The sequence below is a fragment of the Euleptes europaea genome, chromosome 11, assembly GCF_029931775.1.
Source record: "Euleptes europaea isolate rEulEur1 chromosome 11, rEulEur1.hap1, whole genome shotgun sequence".
NCBI lineage: Eukaryota > Metazoa > Chordata > Lepidosauria > Squamata > Sphaerodactylidae > Euleptes > Euleptes europaea.
The window spans coordinates 77,879,580-77,894,747 of record NC_079322.1 but is presented as its reverse complement, the minus strand read 5'-3'; the positions used below and the strand labels follow the sequence as shown (position 1 = coordinate 77,894,747).

Here is a 15,168-nt window from a genome sequence, read left to right as displayed (position 1 = left end):
GACACATTGCAAGCCAGCTAAATAACTTTCATATTTGCTTGTAGCTTTAAAAAGCTTAATCTCTGGCTAGTAAAAGGGACTCTACCCATGACGCGAGCAGGAAGACTGGCAAATGACTTTAATTTGCTCCTCCCTGGTGTGAACACCAGGTTTGAGGAGAGGCTTCTGTCGCAGGCCTGAGTGATAAGGAACCTGTCCCTGTGGTATTCCTAAAATCTTATGGGTAAAACATAGAAGTAAGAGGCTTATTTCTCTGAACAGAATTGATGTGGAAAGAAAGTGGAGTAAAGGTCATGCTGACTAAAACTATTCTGAGATTAATAAAACTGCAAAACTACAAGGTTATGATATGCACTGTTGCCCGCTTGATGGTTGAGTCTGGAAAAATATCTGGAAAAATACCTCTTCTTGACATTAACAGGAAGGTCATTTCTCCCTGGAAGTTTAATGCCCCTCTGATAGCTGGGAGGAAATAATGCTACCATCTCAGACCTAGTCTTTAAACAGTATAACAGATGGTGACCTTGCACTGGTGAACTGTGACTTAATGCCGGGAACATGGTGGTGCTTTTTTCACAGACCAGGTGACAATAGCACATCACCACCATGTGTGACTCAATGCTAAGTGGTATTAGTGTAGCCTGCCCAGGGCAGAACGTTCTAGCCTCTCAGCTCAGCTGACCACTGGTTTGAGAGAATAAAAGCCAGCACCAAACTGCCAGAAGGCAGAGAGTTGATGGAAGATGGCTTAGGCTGTCTGACCTCACTCTCCACATCCCTAAAGATGTAAAACTTGGAAAGAAATGTTGGTAGAGGACAATGCAAATTGTCTGGCTATCAGCTTTTCTCTGTCTCTTGTGTGAGACTAAGAAGGAGTAACTGGCCTTGCTCTCTCCATCTTGAAAGATGTAAAACCTAGGATTGTTAGTGAAGGACAACACTGTTGTCTGGTCATTAGCTTTCCTCATCTCTTGCATGAGATGTAAGAGTTCTTGGCCATGGCTCATTCTATTATTTCATATCTTGCATGATATGGAACTCTACCATTTCACAAGTTCTTTGTGAGAATGGGAAAGACTCTTTGAGAGGGATTCATGTCCAGATGACCTGCTAAGGCTGGATGTCTGGAATGAATGCTTGTGGACTATTCCATATGATGGAGGCTCTTATTATTCCTACTAACCTTATTGTGGGGTCTAAGAGTATTGGATCAGTTCCATATTTGGAAACACTGACATCTCATTAATTCTAGCAAGGATTGATGGGTTCTCACTGAATGATCTAAATGGTCTGACTTGGCTTTCCTTGAGAAACATGGAAGTTGTGAAACCCAAGTTACAGAACTGGTCTCTTCAGTTCTCAGAATCAGAAACAGGATTCTTAGATGCTCTTAGAGATTCCTCTAAGCAACCAGAGATATCTCTCAGGGTAAAGAGTCAGAGGTTTCCTCAACAACACAGAGGAAGCTTCTACACTCAGTGACAATGAGTGGCATACACAGTATGCATACACAGATTACATTATATAGAGAGAGCTATAGAGCTCTTACCTGGAACTAAGGTTCATACAGGTTCTCTCTACATATTGAATTTAAAGCTACACATAGTCTTGTAAATTACTGACTTCAGCTTTACAAGAATCAGCTGTCTCTGATATAGAACAGTATTGCAATGAACCAAAAGCTCATTAAGTATTTTGGACTATAGCTCTCAAATAAACTAAAAACCAGAGAATCAAAGATATGGTAAAGACATAGAAACATGAGAAAAGACTATGTTCTTACAGAAAAGGTTTGCAATATCCTGAATATAAGCTAGAAGAGGTTTAGAAATAATATAAGGTTGTACTCTGAATTAAGATGCTTTTAACTATGAATTTCTCTCCTTATACTAATCATATTTTGACAGGCTTTCTGTAAACTGATTTATTCCTGAATGAAATGCATTACAGGTTTAAGGTTAGAAAACCTCACATAGAGATATTGCTTATAAAGATTGTTTAAAACTGCTTGCGTATATCATAATGTATTTTATGACATGTTTTGAGAGTGTGTAAATATTCACATGCACATATATATTTTATGTGAAATAAATGTTATTTAAAGAAAGTTCCTTGTTTATAAATTTTCTGGCACACTTCAATAGAAAGCCTACAGTAGTAGGAATTATTGGTTCTTGTAGGTTATCCGGGCTATGTGACCGTGGTCTTGGTATTTTCTTTCCTGACGTTTCGCTAGCAGCTGTGGCCGGCATCTTCAGAGGAGTAACACTGAAGGACAGTGTCTCTCAGTGTCAAGTGTGTAGGAAGAGTAATATAGGAATTATCATTGACTCCTGTCTGTGAGGTCTCGCTGAATAAGATAGCTTCACTTCTCAGTAAGTGATACATTCTAAGAGTGTAGACCCCTTAACAACACAAGCCGTGACACTTCCCTTTGAGAGCCAGCGTGGCGTAATGGTTAAGAATGGTGGTTTGGAGCAGTGGACTTTAATCTGGAGAACCGGGTTCGATTCCCCCACTCCTCCACATGAGCGGCAGACTCTTAATCTGGTGAACAGGGGTTGGTTTCCCCACTCCTACACAGGAAGCCAGCTGGGTGACCTTGGGCTAGTCACAGCTCTCTCAGCCCCACCTACCTCACCGGGTGTCTGTGGTGGGGAGGGGAAGGCAATTGTAAGTTGGTTTCTTTCTTAAGTGGTAGAGAAAGTTGGCACGTAAAAATCAACTCTTCTTCTTCTAAGACCCTGGGTAGCTCCCTCCTGTTTCCACACTTTTACTTGTGCAAGGGAGCAATTTTTAAACTGTGCTTACTTCATTCATAGCCCACCTTTCTTGCTAGGGGTGCAAGAGCTCCACCAAGCCTCCCTTCTAGGGTCATCATGGGGGTAGCCAAAATGAAACCTTTGGGAGCTGGATTTGGTCTCTGAGAGCCAGGGTGGCGTAGTGGTTAAGAGCGGTGGACTCTAATCTGGAGAACCAGGTTCCATTTCCCGCTCCTCTACATGAAGCCTGCTGGGTGACCTTGGGCCAGTCACAGTTCTCGCTGAACACTCTCAGCATCACCTACCTCACAAGGTGTCTGTTATGGGGAGAGGAAGGGAAGGAGATTGTAAGCTGTTTTGAGACTCCTCACAGTAGAGAAAAGCAGGGTATAAAAGCCAACTCTTCTTCGGTTGCAATTCCTTCACAGAATCATGCATCACCAGAAAAAAAAAATTCAACAACTTGCTTTTATTTTTTTCTGCCTGAAAAACTGCACTGCTTTTGTCCAGACCTTGAGGGCTGGTTCAATTTCAAGTCTTACAAATAATCTCAGTAGCACAAAAATGTCAGAATGAATTTGTACCCTGGAGCATGTATTGGCTGGCTTGAAGTTTTACAGACACCGGTCGGCGAGATACGTGTGTGAGCAAAACCATGCACGTTTACGATCCAGATATGCCCACACCACACAGCGACTTTACACACAGAGCCTCAATATATATATAATGTATACATATATATATATATATATAGACATCCACATATATACATCTGACATACAGAAATCCCACGGCAGCCCTGAAGATGGGATCTGACCCATGACTGAGACGCTTCAACTGGAGTTGTTCAATTGTACCAATGACTTCACTCCGCTACAACTCCTCCCCATTTTGAGAGCCGACACTCCACAAAGGCCCTTTTGCGCACCACAGCACATTAAAACACGGGCAGCGCTCCATCCCAAACAACTGTGCCTGACTGCGGCATTTCTGCACTCACTGTGACATGTACACGATAGACTCGGAACACTTATTCGCCAGTGGTTATGGAAGAACTAGTGTTTGAATATACAGCCCTGTTTTTCTGCAGTGACCTCCTATCTATGGAAACAAAGACGCCATGTATGGATTTCGACAAAGAGGTGGATCAAGGAGAAAAGGCCAGGTGGGGCGATCAACCCTGGAGAGGAGCAGCGTCCGCAAGAAGAGGGGGAAAAATACCAACGAGCCGAGAAAGACCCTTTTCAGTTTGGATAGGGAGAACCGAAGTATCTTCCTCACCGGAGCGGTTACCATAAACACCCCAGAGGCAGGCAGGCTCAGAGCAATTTCACATTCACGTGAGCACGCAGCTTCCACGTGGTATCTGTGGAAACAGCTTTTCGATTCTGGGCCCTGGTCATCTTTGGTTTCATTATGAGAGGCTAGGCGATCCCCTCCCCCCCACCAGCACAGTGTGAAAATTCACACTGCTGTTCATGTATGAAGAGCGCACAGAAGAAAAACAGCAGGCAGAAATCCCCCGTGATACCCCTCAGCCACCCAAGGGCGTCCGGCAGCCCTCGCCGAATGCAGCTGTAGCCAAGAACCATATTGTGGCACAGCTGGCTTTGGAAAGCAGAAAAAGCTGCCCTAAGTTGCTGGGGAGGCTGGCAGCTGTTTCAAATGGTGAAGAAAAGTGACAGGCAGATATGCCCTTGGGTGAGCAACTGCTACCCTATTAAGTTCTCAATGCTGCACGGGACTTGCTAAACAGCCTCTCATCCCTGGCTCAAAGGGCACTTCTGTATCTCCTAAATCCTGCAAAAGGCATGTTTCTTGGGGTGGGGGGGGAGGCTCACCAGCACTTCTTCCCCATGCACTCAGAGATGTGCACCCACCCCATCATGACCCTGCACGCTTTCTGGAGGGGGGGTAGTGGTTTAGCCACAAGGAGCGCAGCGGCCACTTCCAATGCAAGGCCAGCAGATCCCCCCCCCCGTTTTGGTTTGAAGACTAGTTAAACAAGGCCCCCGTTCTCCCACACCCGCGCCTCGAGGAACTGGCAGGAATACTGGCTGGAAGATTAAGATGTGCAGGGGATTCCAAGACACAGGGCTCCTTCCAGTCGTGATACGCTTGCCAGGTTTTACGGAGCTGGTTGCAGAGAAATGACTCATTCCGACAAGACCCGTGGATTTCTTCTTTCACTTAATGGAGTGACCGGCAGGAGCTATTTGGCCTTTTAAAGAGAAGCAACCCTTGCAGGCTTTGACACAATTTAAGGTACAACTGGACCTTTAAACTGACAGAGGAAATACCCACGGGTGGGTCGCTGCCCAGGAGGAATGTCTGTTCTCATCCCCACTGGTGAAAAAGAAGCCCACAATTCTATCACATCACATCACAGAGCAGTTTTGTTTTGGTTTTTTTTTAAGGAAACAGTGCGGCAGCACCAGGCAGAGATAATTTCTCCGTAAGAACAGACCACGCATCCGTTTGTCCTCAGGCTATGCCGAAGGATGCTTGTGCAGACAAGAAGGACGTTTGCTGTCTCGCCCTGCCTGTCGGCATCTCCCTCGTAAACCTGCGCCTTCCTCCTTTATGATGGGATGCCCTGGCTGCTGAAGAGGAACAGCGTTCCTTCCAGGGCAGCAGAGGCAAAGCAATCTCACCCACTTTCAAAACATGCAGACTGCTGGATCCTGCCTCATTCAGAAAAAGCACAGAACTGCCCAAAAGCCGGCCAGAGTCCCACGGGCAAAAAGGAAGAGGCAATTTCCTCCTTGCCTGCAATCAGAAAACACGTGTTATACGTGTTTCGGCCTTGCTTGTTTCTAACGGCCCTTTTTCGTTGTTATAAATAAACCCTCTCCTCAAATCCATCTTCCTGCTTCACTGCAACGGAATCCCAGATCGAGTCATGTAGCCACAACACAGCAGGGATGTCAATTCCTCCCCCTCCCCTCACTGAAACATGGTTACGAGGTGCTCATGTTCAAGTGCAACCAAAAAACAAATTAGAGAGCTGTACTTTGGAAGTTGGACAAAAGTCACAGCAGCCTCTGGCCAACAAAAAACATAACGATCAATTCCTGCAATTGATTATATTGGTTCAAAGATATCAAAGGTTGTCTACGACACTGTACATCATCGCAGTTCACCAGAACATACAATAACAATCAATCATTCATATGGAATACAGTAATTCAATTGATATCCTAACAAGCTTAATCCTTGTATTGGACCCGCAAATGTTCAAGTCCGTAACTTGTTATTTTTCCTATACTGGACCCGCAAGTGTGATTCTTGCACTGGTCTCTTCGAGTCTGTGACCTATTGTCTTATCGCAGGTTCGATACGAGGATTAAATTTGTTAGGATATCAACTGGATTACTGTACTCTATATAAATGATTATTATATGTTTTGGTGAACTGCGATGATGTACAGCAGTGGTTCCCAAAGTGGGCAGTACCACCCCCTGGGGGGGTGGGATTACCTAGGGGGGCACTAAGAGGCAAGGGGGCAGCAGGGAGGGGCTAGAGGTGGGCCCCTTAGGGTAGATAGGGTAGGGGGCGCTGGGGTTGAGTTTGTTAAACCAAGGGGGCGGTGGCCTGAAAGGTTTGGGAACCACTGATGTACAGTGTCTTTGACGACCTTTGATATCTTTGAACCAATATAATTAATTGCAGGAATTGATTGTTAGGTTTTTTTGTTGGCCAGAGGCTGCTGTGATTTTGTCTATGTTCAAGCACACGCAGAAGGCGTTTCACTTTTACGGTTCTCAGACAGGACGAAGCCCCTTCGTCTGTGTGCCCCACGTGCGCCCGAGGGTCTTGTCTGAATGATTGTAGCTGTGTTGGTCTGCAGTCGCGTTCGAGTCCGGTGGCTCCTTAGAGTCCAACAAGAGTTTCAGGGTACAAACGTTCGAGAGGGAGGGGCGCGCCTCTCAAGGGTTTATACCCTGAAAATCTTGTTGGTCTCTAAGGAGCTACTGGACTCAAATCCAGCTTGTCTGAATGACTCACCCAGGCGACCATCTCTGCAGAAGACACTCCGGGAAAACCCTGGAAATCACAGGCCTTGGGGGGGCACGCAAATTATCTTATTAATGGGGCCTGGAGGCAGTCTCTGAGGCACGTACATGCCCGCTCTCGGCTCCAGTGAGCAGGCGGTGACGCTCTTCTCCTCAGGCTGAAGGCCCCCAAGGTCCCCCTCCATCCTGTCTTACCTCTGAAGTGGAAATCGAACTGTCTGTCGCACATCTGGGGGTCCAAACAGGACCCATATTGCAGGCATCCAACCCTCCAGTGCTAATTGGCAGAAGGAGGAGATGATGCAGTTTCAGACACCCCAGCCAATAAACAAAAATTCCTCGTAAGTTAGGTACGCAGGAAACTTCCTAGAACTTTTTCTTTTAGAAATGGAGACACCTTCCCTGTGTGCTAAGCACAAAAGTGGGATGTTCCTTGCTTAAATACCACTTCTCAGAGGTACGACCGAGTAGGATTGAATAATTGGCTCGTTCTAAGGGGAGGCCAAGTACCCAGACAATCCCCCACGCTCCGGACATACTCTCGAGGAGACCGAGGTGGCGGAGGTGAAGAATGGGAAGATAGGAAAGCAACAAGAGGGCTGGCTTAAGAATCAGTACAGCACAGAAAAGGGAAAAAAAAGAAAAGACGGGGAGGTGGGCTTCTTTCAGTCACATGGTCTCAGTCTCCACACGAGCCGGACCCTGCGGAACCGCAAGAGGAACGTGGCTCTGATCACAGTTGTGCCTTTGTCCAAAACGAAGACGTTCCAAGCACCTGGAAGCGACACACCCCTCTTGGCAGCAGGCGAGTCGCTCCACAGATTGTCCCTCCAAAAACGGGTTCTTGATTCTGGCGGTTGTTTGCCCACAACAAGGACCCCCCTCCCACCCTCAGAGGGTTAGGAGCGGTATGCAGCCCACCCCGACCCCTCCCTCATGACACACCATGGGGGCCATGAACGTCCAGCGGTTGGTCTTGGGGTCGTACATTTCTACCGAGCTCAGGTTGGACTGTCCGTCGTAGCCTCCCACAGCGTACAGGCGGCCGCAGTTTGCCACCAGGGAGACCCGGCTGCGGCGGGTGTTCATGGGCATGATCAGGCACCATTGGTCTGCCCTGGAGTCGTAGACTTCTGCTATGCTGAGGAACCCCGACCCGTCGTAGCCTCCGCAGACGAACAGCTTGCTGCCCAGGGAGGCTGCGCCGTGGCGGCAGCGTTTGTTGAGCATGCTGGCCACGCCATGCCATGAAGCCGTGTGATGGTTGTAGTACTCCACCTGCAAGAGAGTCCGGAGAGCAAATGAGCCGAGGCAGGCTGGCGTGGAGAAACCAGGGGGATAGGAGGTGTTATGAACACCACGGACTTAAGAGTATCCGAGAATCTTGGGGCAATCTTGGGCCATTTATGCACACCTGTTTCCCCACAGTCATCCCCCCGACTGCTCCGGTGCTTTGTTGTGATAATACGTGCCTTTCCCAACTGCCAGAGGTCGCCTCACTCTCCCCGAGCGTTTCCCGGACTCTCGCTAAAACAGCATCCCAGCGGAGCAGAAGGGAAGCCCTAAATCAGGCGACCCCCAACCTTTTTCAGCCCGCGGGCACTTTTGGAATTCAGACACTGCATGGTGGGCGCAGCCCCAAAATGGCTGCTCAGGGGGTGGGAGACAGCTACAAAATGGTTGCCCCAGCTTACCTTCAGTCTTCCAGTGAAGATCCCCATGCAGGGGTGGCAGCTGCCGCCAAAGCAACGTTTTAAAATAGCCACACAGGCAATACAATCTTCAGTGGCCAATCAGAAGCTTTGCTGGGCAACAGCACCATCTGTCCACGCCCGCTTTCTGAAAACACTTGGCAGGCACCAATAAAGATGTCGACGGGCGCCACGGAGCCCACAGGCCCCGCGCTGGGAACCCTTTCCCTAAATTGTGGGTTCCTGAAGCGATCAGAGCTGTTTAAGCCACAGGAAGGGAGACAGCGAGGAGCAGAACCAGCCCTTCCTGCTCTGAAGGGATCTTTGCGATGAGATGCCCCCATTGGAGTGGGATCAAAAGGGAGCAGCACGCTGACTCCCACGTCTCTCAACCCTGGTTAGTACTTGGATGGGAGACCACCAAGGAAGTCCGGGGTCACTACACAGAGGCAGGCAATGGTAGACAAGCTTTGAACATCCCTTGCCTGGAAAATACCATAGGGTGCCCATGAGTCACCCTGACCTGGATGGCCCAGGCTAGCCTGATCTCGTCAGATCTCAGAGGCTAAGCAGGGTTGGGATAGGAGACCACCAAGGAAGTCCAAGGTTGCTACACAGAGGCAGGCCATGGCAGACAACTTCTGTTAGTCTCTGGCCTTGAAAACTCTACTGGGTTGCCATAAGTCAGTTGTGACTTGAAAGCACTTTACACACACAATCTGCTGTGAGCTCTTTGAATTAGCATGAGAACGAAGTGGGCAGCTCATGCCGTCAATGCACAGCAGAAAAAAATATACTCACGCTATTGAAGATCTGCAAGCCATCGTGCCCGCCGGAGACAAAGATCCAGCCTTCAAACACCGTGACGCCGGCAGCGCTGCGATTAGAACTCATCGGGGTCACCACCGTCCACCTTTTCGAGAGAGAGCCAAAACAAGAAAAATGAGAGAACCCTCTGGGCCTTACCTTGTGGACTTCTTCCAGTACTGAAGGCGTTTTCTTCCAGTGGAAGGAACCTTCCTCGAATGAAAATGCTCCTTCAGCCAGAAGATAAGGCCTCCCTTAGGGGAGGGGAAGCAAATCTCGAAATCCACCCCTTTAAAAATACCCAACTAATTGAGGTTAACAAGAGGATGATGGTGGAGTGAAGTTCATACAGAAATTTTTAAAAATCTTAAAAGTCAATTTTGCAATGGATCCCAAGAATATGTTGTTAGGAATAGTACAAAATGCTGCAGTGAAATCATCAGAAGAGTTGTACAGATATACAACCACGGCAGCAAGAGCGGAGCTGGCCACAAAGTGGAAGACAGAAGACTGTCCAGATGTAGAAGAATGGAAGGATAAATTAGCAGAGTATACAGTGATGGCGAGGCTGACAAATCAAAGGGATAAGAGACCCAGTGAAGAGTTCCAAAGTAAGTGGAAGCTTTATTATTCATACGACTCATAAAATGCTGCATAATTGAGTGTGGTAGGATATAATTTTATTCTAGAGATATTAATTTAAAAATAAGTTAGCACTAGTGTTAAAATTAGTAAAATATGCAGTTAGGGCAAGTATTATTGAGTTACTGTTAAAATATTGACAATATAGAAAATGAACTAGCAAGAAAAAACTAAGGATTTATTATTAAGAGGCTAGAAACTTGGCATAGCATAGTTTACAAGTGAGATAGAAAAATTATTGTAATTTTATCAAATTAAATGTATGACCACCCAGAAACTTTTTTACGTATTGTATTCTATTTTTCTGTATTTTTCTATTTTCTAATTCTGTTTTTATTTTTATTGAAAGGAAATAAAAATCTTTCAAAAGGGGGGGTAGGTGATGGTGGCAGGAATGTTTGAAAAGACTCACCTGTCTGTTTCGGGCGAATAGGCTTCGACAGAGTTGAGGGACGAGGTGCCGTCGTACCCGCCGCACACGTAAATCTGCCCGTCCAGCACCACTGTCCCCATGGCACTGAAACGAGCCAGGGATAAAAAAACCAACAACCTTACATTAAGTTGTCTCGGGTGATTGGTGAGCGTGCATTTATGAGGCCTCTCAGGGCTGGTGGTTTGAGACCCCTGGGATCAGCTTATCCCTTAGGCCTCTTTGCTCTCTCTCCCCACTCTGCCTGCCAGAAAAGCTGGAAGCATTTTGAGGTTATATGACCGTTTTCTCCTAGGATTATAACGGGAAGACGATCTGAATAAGGAACAGCAACAGCTGCGTGAACAGCTGCATGCGGTGATCCAAAGCTTATTTTGGGGTGTGGAGCTTTTCAATGTTATTGTCAATATTTGTGGTTGGATTTGGGAATAAGGGAACTGGGAGGGAACCAACTTCAGCCTTGTTCATGGTTCGAATTACTTTGTTTTACGGACAGAAAGACATAGCAGTAAAAATAAAGAGAAATCTGTACGTTTTTGATAAAGACTTCATCCTTTCTTCTTTGCAACATACTTCTATAAGTATGGGAATTTAATCCAATGTCTGGGAATGGGAGCTCAGAGAAGAACTCCGGAAACTGTGCTGAGATCTCTATGCTGATTTATACAATTTGCCTCATTTATCTCACTTTGGAATTTTACTGTTTTATTTAGTAGGTTTCTCTATCCATTATGAGTGTGAACAGTTTTATAAGATGTTATCTGAAATTTATTGTTCGTATTTTCTAGTCCTATTTGTACAATTCTCATGTTAACACATCTGTTAATTTCTTGCTTAATAAAAAAAAAGTTAGAGACGTTTAATGAAGTTAAATAACTTGCACCTGTGTGTGTTTTGCTGGTTTAAGATGTCAGAATTCCAGAAAAAAACATACTATGCTGTTCAGAGCAGATTCCTCCCAGCTTAACACAGACCCATTAGTAAAGAATTAATTGCCCTGTGCTTCAGTTAAAGAGACCATATTTCCATGCGACTAATCACCCAATTAGGTAAAATAATTCAGTATGGCTAAAGTGGAACTTGAAAGCAGGCTTAGAATCAGAATTTCCTCAATAAGCCAAGAAAATGGCGACATATTTCCTTTGCTGAAATTTATTCTGCTCCCAAGTGCTTCCCTCCCCCACAACCTTTAGAAGCTTGGCACAAGTTTCCAAAAGAGAAGAAGAAGAGTTGGTTTTTATATGCCGACTTTCTCTACCACTTAAGGGAGAATAAAACCGGCTTACAATCACCTTCCCTTCCCCTCCCCACAACAGACACCCTGTGAGGTAGGTGGGGCTGAGAGAGCTCTGAGAGCCGTGACTAGCCAAAGGTCACCCAGCTGGCTTCATGTGTAGGAGTGGGGAAGCCAACCCAGTTCACCAGATTAGCATCCGCCGCTCATGTGGACGAGTGGGGAATCAAACCTGGTTCTCCAGATTAGAGTCTGGCGCTCATGTGGAGGAGTGGGGAATCAAACCCTGTTCTCCAAATTAGAGTCCACCGCTCATGTGGAGAAGTGGGGAATCAAACCCGGTTCACCAGATTAGCGTCTGCCACTCATGTGGAGGAGTGGGGAATCAAACCCGGTTCACCAGATTAGCGTCCGCCACTCATGTGGAGGAGTGGGGAATCAACCCCGGTTCTCCAGATTAAAGTCTACTGCTCCAAACCACTGCTCTTAAGCACTACCCCACGCTGGCTCTCAAAAGATCCCTACAAGTTTCTGCCTTCCCTTTCGTATGTCAGACATGCAAAGAATCTCCTCCCGCCACACACCTTCGTTTGCTGTTCATGCTCCCCACTTTGGACCACGAATCGGATTCTGAGTTGTAAACTTCCACGGTGCTCAGCCGCAATTGCCCGTCGTACCCGCCGATGGCATACAGGAGCCCGTTCAGCACAGCGACCCCCACCCGGCTCCGAGCAGTCGTCATGGGCTGGCACTGGGCCCACTGATTGGCCATGGGGTCGAAGACTTCCACCACATTCAGCGAATCACCTGCATAGAAATTTGCTGCTCACATTTTAAAGTGTGACAATTACAAGAAAAGGCTCATTCACTCTCAGGAAACTTCCTCGGGCCGGGGGGCTCGGCTACTGGCCTCCCTTCACCCACTTCATGTGGACAATTTGCAACCTTAATCATCTAGACGATTTGGGTGTAATTTCACATTTAGCTGCTCTAATTATTTAGAAAAATATAGCAATACAGGTAGAGTATCCCTTCTCCAGACATCCCATATCCAGACTGATCCGAAAACCGGGCCCTTCAAGCCAGCATGCAGGCAGATCCGTGCTGCCTGCTTTCAAACTTTCCTCTCACCTACAAAAATAAAACGCAGTGTACTCTGTGTCGTAGGTAGAGACTGAACGCCTGCAGTTGTTAGTTTGTTGTTTAACAGCTGGTACAGGTATTCCGGTGAGATCGTTACACCTTTGCTTTCTGATGGTTCAACGTACACACCATCATTAAAAAATATTGTTTAATATGACATTCAGGCTATGGGAGTAAAGTGTAATGAATTTGGGTCCCATTCCCAAGATATCTCATTATGTATATGCAAAAATTCCAAAATATTTCAACGTACAGAGAAATCTGAAATACGGACCACTTCTGGTCCCAAGCAGTCCGGATAAGGGATACTCGACCTGTATTATCATATTACTGTATTACTGCTGTCTGGCAGATTCAGATATGAACACATGAACACATGAAGCTGCCTTCTACTGAATCAGACCCTTGGTCCATCAAAGTCAGTATTGTCTACTCAGACCGGCAGCGGCTCTCCAGGGTCTCAGGCAGGCGGTCTTTCACATCACCTACTTGCCTAGTCTCTTTAACTGGAGATACCGGGGACTGAACCTGGGACCTTCTGCATGCCAAACAGGTGTCTACCACTGAGCCACAGCCCCTCTCCAGCAACCAGTACAGGGAGGAGTTATCAGTACTGCTTCTCAGTTTTGCACGGTGTGTTTGGGATTCGTACAGCTGTTGGAATCATTCTGTCTCGGAATTTTTCCATGCAAAGTATATTTTGCGAGCTGCCCTCAGCATGAAAATCAAGCAGTAGGATATAAAGAATAGGGTTCCCAAACCAGCCATCGTTTTTTTAATTCTGCCTCTGGCCCAGGAATTCTGGGCAGAGATGCAAACATTTGTTTTTTTGGACAAGCAGGGGGAAATTAAGACCCGCTGAGCGATTATCCTCCCAAGCCCGCCCTCCCACTGAGACCCTGAGCGAAGCAGCAGGGAGCGACTTCTGCTCTCGACAGCTGAATGGTGAGCAGAGCTGCAACTGGCAAAGCCAGGCACGGATTTCACAGGCAACGGATGTGGAACACGCAAAGCTCCCTTCTGCCAAGCTGGATCATGGGCCCAACTCATTGAGGACTGCCCATTTCGAACACTAGCAGCCAGGGCCTCAAACGGAGATCTTTCCCAGACTTGCAACATTCTCTTCCCTTAAAAATACTATTTATGAAGATAACAGGGTTTGGAGCAACCCTCTGTTCAAGCTGGCCTATGTGGCCTTGCTCCTAAAATACTCAACAACTCAGCAATGCTGATTCTATGACCTTAAGCAGATGATGAGAGTGAGGGCATCTTGGCCATCTTCTGGGCATGGAGTAGGGGTCCCTCGGGGTGGGTGGGGGAGGTAGTTGTGAATTTCCTGCATTGTGCAGGGTATTGGACTAGATGACCCTGGTGGTCCCTTCCAACTCTATGATTCTATTCTATGAACTGCTCTGTGGAGGGTGAGGTTTTCAGTTAGGCCAATGAACTCATGCTATTTCTCATTCCAACCCCCTGCCCCCAACTCATGTCCACCAGTCTTAAAGTTCTGAGCACCCGCACTAGAACACAACTCCCAGGGGTACATGGGAAAAGTCACAACAGCTCAGATATCTCCAAGTTCAGATACCTCCAAACAGACTATTTTGCATGAATTTCTGGCATACAAGCCTGGTTTTTTTTTGGGGGGGGGGGAAGAGAACTGACGTCAGAGGAGACCTGCTGGATCAGACCAGTGGTCCATCTAATCCAACATCCTGTTTCAACGAGTCGCACTGGAGAGCCAACAAACAGGGTCCAGAGGCCGAGGCCTTCCCCCGACATGGACTCCTGGCACTGGCATTCACAGCTATACTGCCTCTGGGTATGGAGGCTCCCTTGACTCATCCTGGCTGGCAGCCAGCGACGGGCCTCTCCCTCCAACCCCTCCCCCAGCCGTCCGTGCCGTTGAAAGATACCTGCCGAGTTGAGGCCTCCGACGGCATAGATCAGGTCAGTGGTGGAGGTGCAGCAGCGGGGGCGGGTTTTGAAGGCGGGGAGGCGTGGCCGGCGCTCTGGCATGAGGTGGTAGTCTCTCGCTTCATCCACGAGGTCCCTGCGATCGAAGACGAAGCAACAAAAAAAAGAGAGAAGAGTTGGTTTTTATATGCTGACTTTCTCTGCCACTTAAGGGAGACTCATACAGGCTTACAATCCCCTTCCCCTCCCCACAATAGACACCCTGTGAGGGAGGTGGGGCTGAGAGAGCTCTAAGAGAGCTGTGACTGGCCCAAGGTCACCCAGCTGGCTTCATGTGGAGGAGTGGGGAATCAAACCCGGTTCTCCAGGTCAGAGTCCACTGCTCCAGACCACAGCTCTTAACCACTACATCACATTGACTCTCAGTGGACAGTCTAGTGAGTCCAGTGCTTAGGCAGAGAATGGCGCAGAAGGAAAAAAAGGACAGGATGCAGACAGCTGTGCTCTGAATACAAAGGGAGACGGG

The 15,168-nt window shown here is 47.3% G+C and overlaps 1 protein-coding gene across 1 annotated transcript in view; it reads right to left on the bottom strand.

The window, feature by feature from the left end:
• Nucleotides 1-7,669: 7,669 nt before the first annotated feature.
• Nucleotides 7,670-15,168, bottom strand: part of KLHL18 (kelch like family member 18) — a 33,651-nt gene continuing 26,152 nt past the window's right edge. Inside the window, exons 6-10 of the mRNA XM_056857359.1 lie at nt 14,642-14,778; nt 12,167-12,404; nt 10,331-10,435; nt 9,271-9,382; nt 7,670-8,056 (exon numbers count right to left, since the gene is read on the bottom strand). Coding sequence (XP_056713337.1) covers nt 7,670-8,056; nt 9,271-9,382; nt 10,331-10,435; nt 12,167-12,404; nt 14,642-14,778 — 979 coding nt within the window. The remainder of the gene's footprint in view (nt 8,057-9,270; nt 9,383-10,330; nt 10,436-12,166; nt 12,405-14,641; nt 14,779-15,168) is intronic.